Below are 19,547 nucleotides of genomic sequence, written 5' to 3' on the forward strand. Positions count from 1 at the left end.
GTCCAGCACCTTTATACCCCCAATGTCCTGCGGCGCCCAGCGCTGCCCACAGCGCTCGGGGTGAGGCCGCCCCAGCGCTGGGCAGAGCGGGACAATCCCCCCCTTGCCCGGCTGCGATGCAGGGCTCGGTGCCCCCCGGGGCTCGCTGGTGGCTCGTGTTCCACCTGCCGTCGGCCAGAACCCCCAAAATCTGACTCCTGAGGACTCGCCCTCCCTCCTGACCCCCCTTCCCCAAACCAGGGCTCCCCTGCGCCCCGCGGAGGGCACCCTCCCGCAGCGGGGACCCAACCCCACGAACGGGGACCTACGTCCCTCGGGGGAGGGGTGGGGTGTCGCCCTTACCCAAAGTGGGGCTCCCCCCACCCCGGGGGACACTGAACCCCCTCCAGCGAGGGCCACCCCCTGCCCCAGCAGGGGACACACACACTCTCCCTCCCACGGAGGGGAAAAAGCCCCCCTCCTCCAAAAGTCCCCCCCGGGGAGACCCGACCCCCAGCAGGGGCTCGACCCCCACACGCAGCCCCCCCAGCGGCCCCCCCGGCCCTCAGGGGGTGACGGCGGGGGGACACACGGACCCGCCGGCGCCCGGCGGCGGGACCCCGCCCCTGCCCTGCGCCACCCCGCCCGTCGCGGGGAGATGACGTCAGACAGCGCGCGGCGCGCGGCGGGGCCGGGATGCACCGGCGGGGGGTGGGCGCGGGCGCCATCGCCAAGAAGAAGTTGGCGGAGGTGAGGGGCGGCGGGACGCCGCTGGGGACGGGGTGGGGGGGCTGGGGGACACCGTGACCCACCCGGCCCGGCCCGTGCGGGGGGTGTCAGCGCCCCACTGCCCCGCGGGGGAGGTGGCCAGGCCCCGGAGGGGTGCCAGAGCCCACCAGTCTCGGGTGGGGGGGGCTGCCAAGCTCCGTGGGCCCCGCGTGAGGGGGGCCAGGGTCGCTGTCGGGCCGCCCCAGCCCCGCTCCCAGCCCATGGAGCCCCCCTGCTCGCCCAGGGCCGCCTGTCCGGGGGCTCATCCCCCCCTTAAGGAGCATCCCCCTCCTCCAGTTTTGGTTTCTGCTCCGCCCGCCCTCCCGCACCGTCTCCACCATCCTGTTTTCCTCCTGCAGGCGAAGTACAAGGAGCGAGGGACGGTGCTGGCCGAAGACCAGCTGGCCCAGGTGGGAGATCCGGCGCTGCCCCGGCAGCGGGAATAGCGGTGGTTGTGAGCCCAGCCACAAACCTGGGCTTCGTTTCCCCCCTGCTTCGGTGCCCAGAGCGTTGCCCGCACTGCTAGTGGGTAATGGTGGCACCCATCACAGGCTGGCGGGGGTTGGCAGGGACCCCTGGAGCTCACCCCGTCCCACCCCCTGCTGGAGCAGGCACCCCCAGAGCAGGGGCACAGGGCCGCGTCCAGGCAGGGGGTGAATGTCTCCAGGGAAGGGACCCCACAGCCCCTCTGGGCAGCCTGTGCCCCTGCTCTGGCACCCGCACAGCAAAGGGGTTTCTCCTCACGTTCAGGTGGAACTTCCTGTGTTCCAGCTTGTGCCCATGGCCCCTTGGCCTGGCGTTGGGCACCGCTGAAAAGAGCCCGGCCCCATCCTCCTGACACCCGCCCTTCAGATATTTACAAGCATTGATGAGATCCCCCCTCAGTCTCTCTTCTCCAGGCTGAACAAACCCAGGTCTCTCAGCCTTTCCTCACAAGGGAGATGCTCCAGGCCCCTCATCATCTCGGTAGCTCTGCGCTGGCCTTGCTCCAGCAGTTCCCTGCCCTTAAACTGGAGGGCCCAGAACTGCGCAGTACACATTAGGCTGCCTTTCCATCAAAGAGCTGTGATGTTTGCTACAGGTCTCACTCTGCCTCCCTTCTTGAGGTACCAGCAACATCTCAATTCTGTAGAATTGTTTCTCCCCCATGTACATCACAGAATAACTGCTGCCCCCTTCTGAGCCTTCCTCCTGGTTCAGAACAGCCCTTTGCCTTGCCTTATCTCCACTGATATTGGTTTGTATTCGGTGTTAAAACTGTACATGTGGAGAATTCTGATTCCATCAAGTGATTTTTATCTTGTTTCCTTCATTTAATACCACCGGGCCATTGCACTGGGTAGGCAGCACATCAGACCTGAGCGTTTCCCGATGACTCTACTCAGTGCCTGTTGAGGTCTTTGCTTATGAAAAAACTGCATTAAATAAGTGTTAAGACAGAAACGCTTCCCTGCAATTCTCTTCCAGATGTCTAAGCAGCTGGACATGTTTAAGACCAACTTAGAAGAGTTTGCCAGCAAACACAAGCAAGAGATCCGTAAAAACCCCGAGTTCCGGGTCCAGTTCCAGGATATGTGTGCTACAATTGGAGTGGATCCTTTGGCATGTGAGGAGTGGGCGCCGGGGTTAATGACTAACGATTCACCTCACTGTTCTCGTACTGTAAACAGCTCGCAGTGAGGCTGAAGTTTCTGCGAGGGAAAGCTGATGCTGTTTTGATTCTCGGGGTTTGTGAACTGGTGTTATTTACTTAAAGGGTGGGGGAAAACAGGTGGAGATAACCCAGATGGAGACTTTTCATTGATAGATCTGAGAGTCCTCACAGCAAGGTTTGCGAGCAGCCTGCTTGGCACCAGTGGCTGTTAAGGAAGACTGTTTTTGCCAATGGTCCAATCGCTTTCCCCTTTCTTGCTTCACAGCCGGTAAAGGATTCTGGTCGGAGATGCTGGGAGTTGGAGACTTTTACTATGAACTGGGTGTGCAGATCATTGAGGTTTGCCTGGCTCTGAAACACCGGAATGGAGGTGAGGATCCCCCCGTGTCTGGTTTCTAGGAGATACAGCAAACAGGAGGAGTGGCATGGCTCAGCGTAGTGTTCTTCACCGAGATCGCAGTTTTGTCTTTATTGTCCCCAAAAAGCTTTGTTTTATTTCTACATGTTACAACTGCACTGCTGGTTATCACCCACCTTCATTGATTCCTACAGAAATCAACCCACTCTGCCCCGTTTAGTTAACAAAACTATAACTTACAATATCACGGGGAAGGAGCAGGGATCAATGACAACATTGAAAGAGTAGGAAACTGGTAAGTCACTACTTTGAGCCTGGCAGTAAGATGGTTTCTAAATATCCAGAAGAGTTAGAATACCTGTGATAAGTGCCTGGTGAAGAGAGAGTAGATATTCTTCACTCCAAAAGGGCAACCTGAGACCAGGAATTGGGCTACAGCAATGCCAGTTAAAACTTGAGTCCAGCACATTTGTGGGAGAAGGCAACAGCTGACTGCTGCATGTTAGCTCTGGGAACAGAAGTGACTCGATGCCTGTCTCACCCAAGGCTCGATGCTGGGAGCAATGAACAGCCGCTGGTAAAAGGGAAGGCCGGGGTGAGCCAGTGGCAAACGCACAAAGGACCCTTGGCTACTCTTGCTGCAGTAATTTTGTTGCTGTGCAGTAATGCTTTCCTGTCCCCTTTGGTTGACTCCTAGGTCTGATAACACTGGAGGAACTTCATCAGCAAGTGCTGAAGGGAAGGGGGAAGTTTGCTCAGGATGTCAGCCAGTGAGTGTCTGTGTACTGCAGGAAAGGGGAATCGAGTAGCGTTCGGGGAAGAAAAGGGGGTGACTGATCTCAGCAGCACTTGAAGGTGCTGCTGTTAATTGGACTCCAAATTTGACTTCTAGCAATGGAGCCACTTACACCTGACCCACAACTGATGACTCGACCATTTCAGAAAGCAGCAGTGTGCTTCCTCTGGGAGCCCATAGGCATAAAGGACTGTTGCCTCGAGCTGGAGACAATTAGTCCCCTGCAAATCCAGCCCGCTTGCTGCCACAGTCTGCTGAAGCTGCTGTGGTCTCCTGAGCTTGAGGAAGGGACTGATACGGGTCGCTGCAGAGGCAGATTTTAGGACACAACTCACCACAATCACTAATTGGGGCTGAACCTTAAAAGTTTAGCACTTGCAGCTCAGGTGCTACAAGTGTGTCTCTAATGCAAGTCTGCCCTTCTGCAGGGGGCACATGTACGCAAACTCATTTTAAATTGCTTTATAAAACTTTTTTCAGCTGTTGGTTACCTGAAACTGCAGCAAGCTGCAAGGAGCTGCTATTGCTCATAGCTTCTGCACGTCAAGTCTTCCTCATTTAAGTGTAGTGGGCGGTTTGAGAGAGGCTCTCACTTTAAAGCCTTGCATCGACCTCTGCTTCTCAGGGATGATCTCCTTCGTGCAATCAAGAAGCTGAAGGTCTTGGGGAATGGCTTTGGGATCATCCCTGTTGGTGGAACATATCTGATCCAGTCTGTACCAGCTGAACTCAACATGGATCACACTGTCGTCTTGCAGCTGGCAGAGGTATTGAGCCAGGAGACTTTAAAATACAACCACCTTGAAAGAACTTTATTGCTTCCGTGACACGGAACTGTGATTAGACCAGGCCTATGGGCAGAACTGTCCATGCTTTTCTAAGCTATGGACTTAAGCTGATGAAAAGCACACAGTATTTTTCCTCTCATTTCAGAAAAAGGGCTATGTAACAGTCAGCGAGCTCAGGTCCGGCCTGAAGTGGGAGATGGAACGTGCAAAGCAAGTGCTGGTATGTACGAGGGTCTCTTGTGCGCACTGGGGTTCAGTGACAGGGTGGAGTGACGGCTCCCGCGGCTGACGCTTTGCTGGGGCTGCGTTACTGCAGCCTGCACGGGGATCCTAAGCTAGCTGGTGAACCAAAGGCAGAGTACGCTCTGCGTAGCCATAGGCGGAGGAAAGCAGTCTCAGAAGCTGCAGCTATTCCTGTGGCTTCACTAATCTCCATTAAAACTTGAATCTTCTTAGCTCAGGTCCTACATAAACACACATGCTGGGCATGGCTGGAGGTCTGAACTATAATTTTTACTTGACCCGGAGAAGCATTATAGCCCAAGTTCTACACCCTCCCTTCCCCTCGAATAAATGTGGGGTCAGGCTTCTGTTGTGAATGGCTTCTCAGCCACTTAGTTAAGTTTCACTCGCGGTTTCTGCTCTGTTTGTACAGGAACACTTGCTGAAGGAGGGAATGGCCTGGCTGGATACGCAGGCAGCAGGAGAACCTCAGTACTGGCTGCCTGCTCTCTTTACAGAGCTGTACTCTCAGGAAATCACTCCAGAGGAAGCCAAGGAGGCAGTACCTTGACTGCTACGTGTCTGTGCCTGTATACAATTCTTCTTGTGAGGTTATTTGCGTATCACCTGAAACACAGGGACAGTGGACTTGAAATAAAAGTTTTATAAAAAGTGTCTAGCTTGAAAAGTTTAATAGGACTAATTCCCTCCCACTTGCTTACCTCTGAATTTTCTCCCTGTTGTGGGTGGAAATGCCGCTTACCATTACAGACAACTAATGACCTCGTCACAGCAAGAGGAAAAATTATCTAAGCTGCTATTGCAACTGCAGGCAAATGTGACCCTGGCTAAAGAATCCTGGAGCCAGCAGCGACGCTGGGAGCGTTCTGAAGTCCTCTCTGCTCTGTGAATGAGTTGTTGTTCCACTAAGGAGTACCACAGTCTAGATTCTGCCAAAACAAACTTTATTGCACAAAAAAAAAATCTTATGTACAATAGTATATAAACAAGGTATCTTAGAGTGACTCTTGTGCATATATTTTCAACTCAATTAGGTCTAAAAATCTGTTGCTAAAACATCTCTGCCTAGAGCAGTCATTTGAGGATTGTCACTTTGAAATGGAAACATTCAGAAATGGTAGGACAGACAACATTAGAACTATAAAACTAATACTTCTCTCTTACAGCCACATGCTAGTTATGTGAATAGTGTCCACAATAAGGCATTTTCTCGTTTCGTTGTATCGGTGGATGGTAACGCCACATGCATCACAAACAGATTTCAGAACCAGCTCTGCCTTGGGAAGGCAGCAGAGTCACAGCTCTACCCACAATGCTACTGAACGGTGAAAAACAACGTGACATTTACAATGGGATTAAAGAGGCGGTAGAGTAGCACGCAGCTCGTGACTTCTCGGGAGACCCCTCTGCCTCCCTGAGACCTCATTTCGAGGTGACCGCCGCTTTATTTACTCTCATCTGGTGTATGTGTTGAGTGAGTCCTACGTAGGTTCAGCTTTCCCTCGAGGGAAGACAGGGTTTAAGTCTAAATCAAGCCAATGACAGACCCAGGGGACTTTGCTTGCTAAAGGGAAAAAGGGTTCCCAAGTTGTTAAATGGCACCTTAAAAATTCAGAAATGTTTCCACCTTTCAGCTTTTCAGGGCTGCTTGGGCAGCAGCACCCAGGCTTCCGACTTCTGCAGCAGTTGGTGTAAATCACAGAGGCTGAAGGTAACGCAGTGACGCATGGGGCATTGCCTTTCTGTACAGCACACTGCAGGGGGCCTTGGCCCCTCTATTCTGCACTTTTTTTTTTAATTAGAACAAAGATGACTGCATTGGACGTTCTCCCACTGCCACCAGGAGCCTGAAACAGGGCCGAGCTGGTGGGAAGGTGTTTAAGGAAAGTGGGAGAGGGCCCAGGACAATGTGCAACTTTGCTTTTAGCTTTCCATCAAAGCTCCCGTAAATATTTAAAAAAAAAAAAAAGAAAAAAGGTAGATTAAGCTCTTCATCAACAAAACATACTGCTCCAATCAACCATCACCAGGCTCATTTACCTGGAGAAACTGGGTATTTCACCTCCACCCACGTTACACTGAACACATCTTTGATGGAATGGCACCGGCAGCCAGCAGACACCTCTCCAAGGGGCCAGCCTTCGCTCACAGTAAAAAAGCTGCTCGTTAAAACATTCAAAGCACTGAAGTGTTAAACGTTACGACACTCGGCTAGCTTGCGCTGGGCCAAGTTTGGCAAAGGAGTTTGTCAGTAACAAGGCGTACACCTCTGAAGAGCTCCGCCCAGAAACAGTGGCTTCCTTAGCTAGAATTGCCCCTTGTTCTAGCATTTCAATCAAGGTTGCAGAGGGGAGCGAGGCGGCAGGAGGAAGGAGGGAGGAAAGTAAAATATTACACTGGGTAGAGAGGTGGAAAGCAAAGAGTACTTCAGTTAAGGAAACAGAACAGCTACGTTCAGAGCAGCCAGAAGAAAATATTTCTAGAATGCTAAATTCAAATCAACACCTTAAAAAAAACAAATACACAAACTAGACTTTAAGTGCTCCCCCCATCTCTGACCAATGATTTTCTCACCCTCCCTTCCCCAAAACGCCAGGATGAACACACCTGCACTTGATTCATGGATTCTTGCCGTTTCCACTTTTCATCCGCCCCTTTGCGCCTGAAGTCTCAGCGGACGAAGTCACCCAGGGCTTGAGTAAAGCTTTCAGAAAGGAGCCCAGATTCCACCACTGCTCTTTATCTTTGGTCTGTCTAGAACAGTGTCTAGAAGAAAGACATCAGGTAGATGGGCTCCACAGAGCAGAGAGGCTCCATCTCTCCCAACCCGCACAAAAAGGTTTCGCCCTGGCACAGGGCGCGTGGGCCCTGTCATACCCTGGACTCCTCAAAGCGCTCCCACAGCTACAGCTCCACGTTCAGCATGGCCCCGGGGAAGGGCTCACTGTCTAGGAACAGAACAGCTGTAAAAAGGATTTGCAGTCTAGATCTCATTCTTTAATCAAATGGAGAAAAAAAAAATTACCAAAAACGACCAGTGCAGGTGTTTCCAAAAAATAACCTGATGCCGCATGCTCCAGCTTTCTAGCATAGTAAGTACCTTTTAAGAGTAGCCTGTCACAAGCTTGGCTTTGTCTAGCATGAAGTCTTCTCGTTCAGCGTTATCCACCAGAGCAGTAAAAGGAGACAGAAGCTATCCTGCAGTTTTCTCCGCTCTGGCACTGGTTTGGTTGTCGAGTCTGTCAGGGGTACTCTAGAGTGTGAAGACGGAACATCCCCACGGCTTGGCCTCTCCACTGTTAGTGCGGCTCTAAGCTTTAGAGCAACCTTGAGTGTCTGTCTCTGTCTCGGAGGAGCTGCTCTCAGAGTCTATTTCTGTATTCTCCTGCTGGTGTTTCTCTTGCACCTTCTGCCGAATTCCTTGCAAACGCACTAATAGGGACTGATAGTCAAAGTGGCCTCGTTTTTCACCGAAAGGATCCTGGGAAAAAACCACAGATAAGCCTATTAATAGAGACCGTTAGCCTTCTGGCAAGAGGCAGAAAGAAAAAATGCTGCGTAGTAATTGGGCACCAAATGGTCAAAGACTTAAGGGTTAAATCCCATCTTACAGCAGAGAGGCCCCTGAACCTTCCACTGTCATGGCAGAGGTTGAAGATAATTTCTGTTTGGAGCCTCTTTTGAGAAACCTTACAAACGCAAGCAAACTTAAACAGATGAAAGGCCAGGCAGACACAGGTTGGATTTCTACCAGCAGCTTTGAGGAAGTAAACTGTTTCAAAGATTTGGTCTCAAGCCCACCCCAAGGAGGCAGGGAAAACATTACAAATGAAAGCCCCTGAAATCAGAGGCCAAAGACCCGACCGCACTTTGTGTTAGTGCTACAGACCCCTTCCAAATGAAAGCACCAGTATTCTCATCTTAAATCAAGGCCCCCAGCTGAGACGCAGCAAAGTCAGAGGCAGAATGTCTTTGGAGATTATTTAACATTTGCTGCTTTTATCCCCATCCCAGGTCAAAGACGCATTGCCAGGGCTATACAAGGTCATGGTGGAGTTTACGCTGCCCTATCTGACGGGAATCTTTGGTACAAGGCAACACGTGGCCCCAGAGTTAGCAAGACAACACATCTGGCAAGCACTCAACTGATACTGAGCCTGGAGTGACTTCATTTTAAATACAGGGTGATGAAGACAACAATGCCATCTCTCCAGCACGCTGTGTTCACGCTTCCTGCACTATTTATTTACAAGTGAGCAGAAAACAAACCACAGCAGTCGCTGCCTCTGGGAACGGAACATAACACAGCCCATAAACCCATGGAGAAGCAACTGAGCCCTGGGTCCTTGTGGAATAAACATGAGCAGGCCGCACAGGACAATCCTCTAATGTCACCAAATTTGACTGCACAGCCTTCAGTTCAGCACTCTCTGCAAACACAGACCTTCCTTATGGGAATTTCTCACTCCAAACATCAACTCTCCTGCTTTGGGAGTGGTTTTGATTCGTGAATTACACAGCCAGTGAAGGCACTGACAGGAAAAAAGGGCTCAGAGACACAAGATCATTAAATCAGCCACCTCCATCTTTTCTTTGCAGTGGAATTTCTCAATGAGTCAGACAAGAGGTGGCTGATGAGGGAGGAAGACACATCTGTTCATATGCAAATAGCCTGGCAAGCTATTCTTTAAAGTCTACTTTCCTGCAGAAACAAGCTCCTGTATTCAACCTGTCTAGATGTGTCTGCCATATTATCACTCTTCCCCCACCCCTTCCTCCTCCTCCAGTAGCTTTTGACTCAGTCAGCCACTTTCAATCTCATCTGACAGAGCAAGGAGTATCAGAGAAAAGTTCCTACCTGCTGTATGAGCAAAGGAACCTTAGAAAAAGAGAAACTCTACCAGCGACCCAACAGGAAAATGAGGACCAGTTGCCACCAGCATTGAACAGCCTGCATGTGCCCTCCCTGCTTAACACCAAATCCACACGAAAGCAAACTGTACTGGTTCCACTGCTCAAAGAAGTACCTGCTTGCCTGGAGAGTGGCTCAGGTCCAGCGCTCTGAGAAACCTAACAGCCTTGAAAACACTGTGTGCATACTCTGAACTTGGGGAAGGTAGTGTTTTTTTCCCACAGGAACACATCAGGTCTCAGTTTCATGGTTCATTCAAAGTTGGAACACACATTTCATAGAAATTTCATAGAAATGCACCTACCTCTAGGTGCTGCACATTGTTATTTGTCACTAACCACACCCCTTACCTAAGGCAGTGTGTTATGAACAAGAAAATTGTCTGCCACCCACCTGCATTGTCTGTCCTTGGAGATAAAGCCTCTCTTTACACACCCCTTCATAGAAGTCGTAGTATTCCATGAAGGATTTCTCCATTACGCCCCTGAATGCAACGAGAGAGCAAATGGTCAACACAAAACAGCAGCGTTACAACGGTCCCATCACCCAGGGTCACCCCACCCCACTGAGCTCCGGTTCATGTAATCGGTGTGGACACCCATACAGGGTGTCCCAGACAACTAACAGGGTACAGCAAGGCAGGACACAGCAAAACGAACTGCAGCATCACTGCAGCTGAAGAGATTCTGCACGTGTTTCCACCACAGCTGTGCTCCCCTCCCTCCGAGATATTTTTTTTCCCCACAAGACAAGGCACGTTTATACTCAAACGCAAGTCAGAGGGTGCAGCTATTGTGCACATTAACGCAGCCTCCATCAACCCACAGCTCCTGGGCTCCAGACAGATGCAGCCATTCACTTCAGGGGAAACAAAGCAACTCTTCGCTGGACCAGGGAGAGTTAAAGACTTGCTCTTCCCTGGAGCAACTCTCAGGATTTCAGGAAGGGCAGCCAGAGATATTTATTGTGCTTCCCCACACCCACTTTGTAGGCTCCCTCCACGCCTCCTTTCCATACCGTAAAGGCTCAGGACAGGGACACTTTCCTTCCAGCATGTCGCACACTGCTACCCGGATGGTCTCATGCCGAATGCACTCGTTATAGTTCTTGCTGTCCCCGGGGTGCCTCTCCTGGAAATAGAATTTGGGCCACTGAGTCCACACGACTGCAATGGCTCTTCATGTCTCTCCCTCCTGGGCCTGATGAATTTCACCGGTGCACAAACCCACTACAGCTTTGTCTGTTCTGCGTATGCTGGTCTAATTTATACTGCAAATGAAAACCTGGCAGGAGTTTACATGTCTCCAGAGCCTCGGACTCACACAGCTGTGGAGACAGGTCAACTGATAAAGTCAGCATAGAAACCTGCCCCACTCTGAGATGCTGAAGACCATGAAAACCTGAGCAGTTTGGTTCCTGGGTGACAATATGTCCCAAGGAAGCCATTTCAGGAGTTGTGTAGCAGAGAAACGAAGAGCCATCCCATCTCCCCGGCAACTTCTCAAATGCCTCTTGTTCTTCTGTTACCTTACACATACGTGAGCTAAGCAGCCTCCAGTTCAGAGCTGCCTCGCAGCTCCCCCTCAAGCTCTGAGTGGCAGAGACAGAGCAAGCTGGAAAAGAGCCAGGTGACGTAATCTACTTTTGTCCCCGTTTCCACAACGGGATTTGCCACCGCGAGCAAGGTGTGGAGGGAAGAGACAAATAGGTGCAGAACCAGAGATGGTCCACCTCAAACTCTCACCTGTTCAAAGCCGGGTTCATTGTGATAGGGGTTCTCAGTCATCAGAGACTGGATGGAGATGAGGACTGAAGAGATACTCTGTGCTGGGCTCCATGCAGGCCCGGTCCAAGTGCTGAGGCATCAAAACAGAAAAGCATCAATTAACAATGCAGGACTGGCCCAGTGAGCACCATCCCTCCAACTACCGAAGGTCAGAGGGCTTGGGAAAACACATCTATACCTTACAGAAATGCGATAGGAAAAGACACAGCTGCTACATATAGAAAGCACTGAACACCGCAGAACTTTCCAGGGTCAAAGTAGTTTATCCTCCCAACCAAATGAGTACTTTAGCTTGAGCAAGATGAGAAAGGCTGGTAAACTTCACTCCACTGCTAACACACCCAGGGCATCATACATGAGTTTGGGAAAAGTAACACTTCCAAGCGTTTTACAGGGCACTTTAAAGCTATGGCTATCATCTCGCACAGCAGCCTGGAGCAACACGAGCTACGAGCCCTACCGTAAGGCAAACACAACTCAAGAACTGAAGTCAGATTTTCAAGACTCAAACAAGACCGTCGCTTGGGCAGCCTGCAATGCAGACGCTCAGCACGAGAACTGCCGTCACAAACACTAACAGATGCTCTGCCATAGGAATAAGGTGTCTGTTTCATACACACGGGGTAGCAAAAACCTTTGCACAGAACAGCATAAGCAGAAAAAGCTGTTCTGCTACTTGCCCTTAATATCCCAGTTCCAGACACAGACCTGTCTCCCTGTGAGCCGAACAAGGATGTGCTGACCCACATATGCTCTTCCTAAATCCTTCCATTTGCAGCTCCCTCCGCGCTTCCCATTTCTGCTACGGCTTTTTGTTCACTCTTCAATAATTTAGCTTCCAAGCCAGGGCTACAATTGCACGAGCAATATGGCAGCTTGCGTGGGAGCTGCGGGGCATTGAGACCCCCAAGGTACGGACAAGCCCTACGCATCTCGGTGCTTTGCAGGTGTTGGCATCCGGCTCACTGCATCAGGACAACTCCTGTGCTGAGGAAGGTGTTTCCCAGCACAGCGGGAACACCACAGGCTCCTGTTGGCTGATGAAATAAATCCCAACAGCAATTCAAGCCGTCACCGCCTCACCTGGATGCCGTTACTACCTCTCTGCAGCAGAAGGAACGGCGCACCAACACCCCAGCTGCACCAGTCCGGAGTCTCTGCAAAAGCCTTTCTTCACTGGCAACTGAAACCGTCACAGCTGCGGTTGGGAATATCACACCATGGCCAGGGTTCCCTAAGAGCCATTCAATCAACCAGGACTTTCACATGTTTGAAAAATCAAGCAGGTGGAGCCTGTTTGAACAGGCAGCATGGGAGCAGCGCTTGTAAATCATTACACCCACCGCTCAGCCCCACATACTATGTGTAGGTGGAAGCCCAGAGCAGTCAAATGGCTCTCAAGGAAGTTCTTAGTGGCTTTTAATTTTATTTATTTATTTTTAAACCCACACAGAGAGAGGAAATTAAAACCACAAAAACCTACATTCAAACAACATTAAGGATCAGGCTGCAAAGCGCAAAAGCAGAAGAAACACAGTGCCCGGGCCGAGGCTTTGCAAGGGGAAGCAGGAGAAAAGCGGCAGCATCCACTGAACTTCATGCTTCCCCTGCTCTGCTCTCAGATGCTTTTATAGACAAGTTAGACTCTTATTGCAGTAGAGGAATTTGTGCTGGTTTATGACTCTGATTCTGTACATGACTTCACAGAAGCATAAAGGTGCATCCAAGCACACGTCTGGGGCAAGATCAGGGCACAACGCGCTGAGAAGGATGCGTGAGGCAGGATACAGCCTGCAGCCACCTCCTGATTTCCCATCAAAACAACCAAAGTCTCCTCTTACCCTAGAATACTCAGGCAGACTTTCCCATTGCGGTAGAAGTTGGGGTTAAACCTCACTGTGTTATTTCCCGTTGTCATCAGTTTGACCCTTGGTGGGTGGATGGGATAATCTGGAGGACAGCGAAACAGGAACAAGAAGAAACCCCCTTCATAAGGCGTGTCAAATGGGCCTGTGATCAATGCATGAATCTGGAAAACAAAAGCCCGTCTTGCGCACCACTTCAAAATTGTGCAGCACCATCAAATCCTCAACAAAGCCAACCAAAGGCAAGAAATCTCCACCCAGGCAGCAGCACGGAGGCAGCGTCTTCCACAAGTACACGCCATGTGCAGGCCATACTTAACCCTCCCTCCTTCCCTCGTTAGCCAGAGCCACTGCTGCGCACTTCTCTCCCCTCCGCCACGCTCAATGTGCAAAGCAGGTTTCCAATGCAAGGTTTGGCCAGAGTCCACAACAGCTGCCTCCCATACATCTCTATACAGTCCAAACCAGACTGAATCACAGTTCAGCTGGTAAATTCTGCTTTATTAAAAAAAAATTCAAATATGAAAAAAAATTATCTAATTTTAGAAAGAAAAAAATTCAGAATTTCTGCCAAAACTAGAGCATTCCTCAATTTTATGGTCTCGTGCTGATTTGGTCTTATTAAAACCAATCACTCACTCTCCTATGCCAGGCTCTGGAATTAAGACCCTATTCTCTCCATGCTAATTACCCTCAAAGATCCCAATTGTCTACCAGGAAATCTACTCCCTTTGGGCTATTAAGGAAGCTTACTCCCCAAGTGATCCAAGCAGCCTCCTTTATGATCCTCTTCCCTCCCCAGGATTTCAGTTAAAAGCCCCAAGGCTGGCGTTCCACAAACCCGCATTTCCGTTGAAGGGCATTTTGGCACTTTCAGCTACCGACGCTGAGGGAAGCCAGTGCTGCAGCTAAGCGCCTCAGGTGGGAACTGCTGTGCAGAGACACTCCCTTTGCGCCACCTCCAAAAACCCAGGGGCCCTAAGTCAGGCAGGCGCTTACATGGGGGGAATTTGAGGGAATCTGGGGGATGCCACGTTTGCCAGGGGGTGGGAGAAGTGTGCAGCAGAGGAGAAACCAAAGCCACCTCACACACACACTCTCAGAAACCAGCGCAGCTGGACCAGGTGACGCTGGCTGGAGAAAGGGCAGCACCAGCCAAAAAACACACTGGATCAAGAACACCGTTTGAGCAACCTCTGCCTCCCAGCCCACTGCATTCTCTCTGACATAATCGGAAATTCCCAGTCCTGGAAAACCCCGAGAGCCAGGAGGGGAAGAACCGGGGCAGGAGAGGGAGGCCGTAGCCATGCCTGTGTGCCTAGAGAGTAGGTCTGCTGGAGGCGACGTGGTGGGAGCGTGGGTCAGACCCGCACGCGACCCTGGTACCTGCGAGAACCTGGCGGGCAGCTCCACAGCAGGACAGGGCCTGGGTGCAGGGACACATCTCTCTAACCACCTCGCAACAGTTAAACATCTCCAAGTCCCACAGGTGGATTACAGATACTCCAGCAGTGCCGGTGGCTAATGAATGTTTCTCATTTCCAGCCTCTCTGAGGGACCTCCCATGGCCAACAGCTTTCCAGGGAGCCCTCTCTTCTTTGAGCTGCTCTATTGATTGTTTTCAAGCATCAGTAGGATGAAACAAGCCGGATCAGCACCCTGCTGGTTCACAGGGCCACTAAGGCAGAGCTGGCTTTATCTGGGGAAGCTCCTCAGATCCCTGTGATGGTACCTCTCCACAGAGCCAGTTTCCTTGACAGCCCCCTCATTTTTTAAATGTGGCCCATCTCAACATCACCAGGAAAACTGGAGCCTCATCATGCTCTTGCAGGACTCACCCTGGCTTCTCTCAAAACATTAAGGGAACACTCCATCTGGGCAAACCCTCAGAGCAGCCACCAACAGCAACACACAGAGAAGCTGAAAGCTGAACCAGCTCCAAATCATCTCTTACCTTGGTCATGTCGTGGGGATCAGGCACAACAAACATTCCCGGGGGCGGTTCCTTGTAAATGGACATGATATCCCTGAACAAAGGAAACAGGAATTAGTCAAGGTCTCCCTTGGCGTTCATCAGCCCTTGAGGCACAGAACGTTCTAGACAACAAATCTGTGCAAAGGGAGAGACCTCTAAGATGCAACCTTGCAACTCCTAAAGAGCACGACTTTTTTTCTTTTGCTTCTGATTGTCTTCTGGCTGAGCTGTTTCAACTTATCCCCCAAAATAGTTGAGGCATTTCAAGAGCACAAGCAGCATTCAATGAATCAATAGGCGAGACATCAGACCAAGTGCACCTTGACTACTCGCTGCCTTGTATTTTACCATAGATCAGCTCCAGTGCTTAAAACTTCAATAATAAACTTCCCCTAAGGTAGTCATTTAGAAGTTCTCTTAGGTGAACTTTGTTGTTTAAAGGATGATTTACCCACCCCATGTTTTCCTTCTTCACACTCAGACTGTTTACAGGATCCCTCTCATACACCCAGTCATTTGTTTTCCCCAAATACACTGTGACTCAACCGCCTTTGAGGACGTCACTGCTCCGACAAATTTGGGTTTAATCAGACAGCGGGTTCAAGAATAGTTAGGATGCACATACACGGTTTGATCACAATGGCCTTGTTTCCTTAGGAACATGGACTAAACGAACTGAAAAGTAACAAATCACCTACAACTCCCTGCAGTTTATAAATAAACCGAACTGCACCCATTACCTTTCATGGCCAAAAAACCTCCCTCCCATAATCGGAGCTGTGTTGAGCTCTGGGACAAGCTTCCACTCGACCTTACCATTTGGGAAGCAACCGGAGTTCAGAGAGGTTTCAGGGTGAGAACAAGCACGAGAGCAACAGGAGAGCCTCGCCTTCCTGCCTACCATTAAGAAGTCAGTGCTTTTGGCATTTGGATTGGAAAGTGCCCAGATATCTGGTGCCATCTTTGGAAGGCATTATACAACCTCTAGAACAAGGATGAGCAAGAGCCTGGCAAGCAGCGATACTTGCTCCGAAGGAAGAGGAAGAACTTGTTGAAACAGTGCCAGCACATCTAACAATACAAGACCATATTGCTCATTATATCAAAGGCCATCGACAGGCCGGGTTTAACCAGATGATCCTTTTAAGAGTCAGAGCAGTCAAACGGGTGGGCACCAGCAGGAAGGAAGATCGCTACGGGCAGGTTTAGGATAAACATCTCAGCTCGACCATTGATGGCACGGAGAAGCCTGCTCCCCTCCCCGTTTGACAGTGCCTCCGAGGAGCAGCCCACAATCCCGAGGACAGGATTAGAGCCACGCACCAAGGAGATCTGCTGCCAAATGCCCCAGCAACAGCACACGGAGAAGGAAACCCCACGCGGCAGTACAGGAGTCCAGGGCTCCAGGGCAGGTGAGGTGTGAGACTCCATCCTTGCCAAAGCACCTGGGCAAGGAGAGTACTGGGGTGTGGTGGGGGCCGGGGTCTGTCCCCAGGAAAGCCCTGGGGGCAGGGAGGGACCAGGCCTTGTCCCCAGGTCGGCTGGTGAGGGAATCACAGCATGGCAGGGGTTGGGAGGGACCACCCCTGCTTGAGCAGGCTCCCCCAGAGCAGGGGCACAGGGCCGCATCCAGGCAGGGTGTGAATGTCTCCAGGGAAGGGACCCCACAGCCTCTCTGGGCAGCCTGTGCCCCTGCTCTGGCACCCGCACAGGGAAGGGGTTTGTCCTCATGTTCAGGTGGAACTTCCCGTGTTCCAGCTTGTGCCCGTGGCCCCTTGGCCTGGCGTTGGGCACTGCTGAAAAGAGTCCGGCCCCATCCTCCTGACACCCACCCTTTAGATATTTATAAGCATTGGTGAGATCCCCCCTCAGTCTCTCTTCTCCAGGCTGAACAAACCCAGGTCTCTCAGCCTTTCCTCACAAGGGAGATGCTCCAGGCCCCTCATCATCTCGGCAGCTCTGCGCTGGCCTTGCTCCAGCAGTTCCCTGCCCTTCTTGAACTGGGGAGCCCAGAACTGGACGCGGCCCTGCAGATGTGGCCTCGCTAGGGCAGAGCAGAGGGGGAGGAGAACCTCCCTCGCACTGCTGGCCACACTCCTTTCTGCTGCTCCCCAGGACACGGCTGGCAGCCTTGGCCACAAGGGCACGGCGCCGGCTCACGAGACGGCGAGGCCCAGGGGACAGTCACCGCCCCGAGGGCGCCGGGACCAAGCGCCTCCGCCCCAGCTCCGTGCCCGCTCTCCCCCGGGCAGCCCCCGCAGCAGAGGCCGGGGCAGGCCGGCGGGGGTTCCCCGGCCCGCAGGAGCTCCGCGGAGGCGACTACCGGAGCCACCCCCACTCCCACGCCCCGGCCAGGTCGGCCCGGTAGCCGGACCCCGGCAGCGCCGCTCACCCACCGGGCCCGGGGCGGGGAGCCTCCTCTCACCGTTTGATCCGCAGGAGGCAGGCCGGGCTGGGCCGCTCGCTGTCCCAGTCGCCGCTAACCGTGGGGTCCCAGAAGGCGGAGTGCGTGAGGAGCGCGGCCCCCGCCGCCGCCGCCGCCGCCGCCGCGATAGGGGCCCCGCCGCCGCTCCCCGGGGCGACGCCGGTGCCCGGAGGCGCAGCACCGAAACCCGCCGCCGCCCATAACTCGGCGGGGATGAAGACGCCAGGGCTCCCTGCGGCGCCGCCTGGGCCGGCCGACGCGCCGCCGCCCGCCGCCGCCGCCGCCGCCAGCACCGCGGCCGGGGCCGCCTCCTCGGCGGCCGGACTCTCCGCCATTCCGCGCCCGGCCTCGGGGAACGCCGCTTCCGGGACTCCGCACCAGCGAGTCCGCCGGCCAGAGCGGCCCCCGCCCCCCGCCTCCACCACCGATCCACCGGCCAGAGCGACACCTCCCCCGCTCCCTCCCACTACCGGCGCAAACTCCTCTCAGCCACCATAGAGTCTCCCCCCGCCCCCGGCGGCAGAGCGTCCCTTCCACAGAGATGCCTCGTCGTAGGCTAGAGCGTAACGCTGGGAGCAGCGCGCCCCCTGCTGCGGCGAGGGTCTCCCGGGCTGGAGGCAGCCGAGATAACCAGTTTGGGGCTTTTTGGGTGGAAAACAAGAGAAGAGAGAACAAGTCTGATTGGGAGCGGCTGAGGGAGCTGGGGGGGTTTAGCCTGGAGAAGGGGAGGCTGAGGGGGGAGCCCTTCTCGCTCTCTGCAGCTGCCTGAGAGGGGCTGGAGTGAGGGGGGGGTCGGTCTCTGCTCCCAAGTCAGCAGGGACAGGACGAGGGAAACAGCCCCAATCTGGGCCAGGGGAGGTTTAGGTTGGAGATGAGGGAAATGTCTTCCCTGCCAGAGCGGTCAGGCCCTGGCACAGGCTGCCCAGAGAGGTGGGGGAGTCACCGTCCCTGGGGGGGTTCAGAAAACGTGTAGCTGTGGCACTTGGGGACATGGCTTAGGAGGCCTGGGGGGGTTGGGTTGGGGGTTGGTGGATGGTCCAAGAGGTCTTTTCCAACCTTAATGAGTCTATGAAAAAGCTCCGTTGGGAAGCAGCTGCTGCAGCACACTCGCTACCAGCACACCTCTGCCTGCAGAGACTCGGCAGGGCAGCCCCCCAGCCTGGACCGAGGCAGCACCCAAAGCCCTTACGGGGTGCACACCCTCACCCCACCAGCCTCAGGGAACGGTCAGGAAGCAAAATAGCCTGCCCGGAGCGGTGTGAGGGGGGAAGCTGTTACTCCGGCTTGCAGGAAACCAGCAGCTCTGCTCCTGCCCCCCAGGGACCAGCCCACCCCTACTGCACCTGCCAGAGCTGCCCAGAACACTCGGTTATTACGGTAGCAGCGTGCAACCCTGAGCGAGTGGTTTTAGTTCCAAGGTTACTTTTGTTTTACCACGGATACAATTTGATGAGTTATTTATGCACAGTTTCAGATGTGTAAGGGAGAATAAATGTGACAAGCTCAGACACAAGCAGCAGTGTTTTCCTGAGGCAGCAAGTGCTGAGTGCCTGACACGCCGGCAGCTACAACCTGCAGTCAACATCCAGAGAAGATCCCCAAAGCGCCGCATTACTGTTGTAGGGTTATGTTTGTCCCCAGGAGCCAGCCTGGCTGCAGGAGCAGGATTTTTTCCTCTCTAGTTCAGCCAGTGAGTCTCCTTTGAGTTCTTTTTGGTTTCAGAGCCACATTTCTCCAGAAAGTCTCAGGGACAGTTTTCTAAGAGTCAAATCCTTCCCAGCCCCCCTTCCCCTCACAGGGTGTACAAAGTCAGTAACAATGAAGAGACAGAGTGGTTCCTGCACCACATTCGTAGCCCCAGGGAGGTCACAACCACACTTCAGAGGCTTTAAGCCCGAGAGTAGCTGCATTAATTACCTAAAGCAGATAACCAGACAGGCTCCCCTAGAGCTCACCTCCCTTAAAGGCAGAGCTGTCTTACAAGGTCCAAGATGCAGA

General features: G+C 52.9%; 2 protein-coding genes across 2 annotated transcripts; one reads left to right on the plus strand and one right to left on the minus strand.

The window, feature by feature from the left end:
* The first annotated feature begins 632 nt into the window (after window positions 1–632).
* SNF8 (SNF8 subunit of ESCRT-II) lies at window positions 633–5,241 on the plus strand. The gene is made up of 8 exons (XM_075116680.1): window positions 633–729; window positions 1,107–1,157; window positions 2,215–2,353; window positions 2,667–2,771; window positions 3,457–3,529; window positions 4,181–4,322; window positions 4,489–4,563; window positions 4,999–5,241. The coding sequence occupies exons 1-8, from the start codon at window positions 676–678 to the stop codon at window positions 5,134–5,136; spliced, it is 777 nt and encodes a 258-aa protein (XP_074972781.1). The 5' UTR covers window positions 633–675; the 3' UTR covers window positions 5,137–5,241.
* Window positions 5,242–5,509: 268 nt separating this feature from the next.
* On the minus strand, window positions 5,510–17,983 carry UBE2Z (ubiquitin conjugating enzyme E2 Z). The gene is made up of 7 exons (XM_075116679.1): window positions 17,550–17,983; window positions 15,104–15,176; window positions 13,126–13,313; window positions 11,243–11,354; window positions 10,516–10,628; window positions 9,892–9,982; window positions 5,510–8,067 (listed from the first exon to the last, which is right to left on the minus strand). The coding sequence occupies exons 1-7, from the start codon at window positions 17,882–17,884 to the stop codon at window positions 7,897–7,899; spliced, it is 1,083 nt and encodes a 360-aa protein (XP_074972780.1). The 5' UTR covers window positions 17,885–17,983; the 3' UTR covers window positions 5,510–7,896.
* Between the last annotated feature and the right edge of the window lie 1,564 nt (window positions 17,984–19,547).

This window comes from Phalacrocorax aristotelis, chromosome 23, assembly GCF_949628215.1.
Source record: "Phalacrocorax aristotelis chromosome 23, bGulAri2.1, whole genome shotgun sequence".
NCBI lineage: Eukaryota > Metazoa > Chordata > Aves > Suliformes > Phalacrocoracidae > Phalacrocorax > Phalacrocorax aristotelis.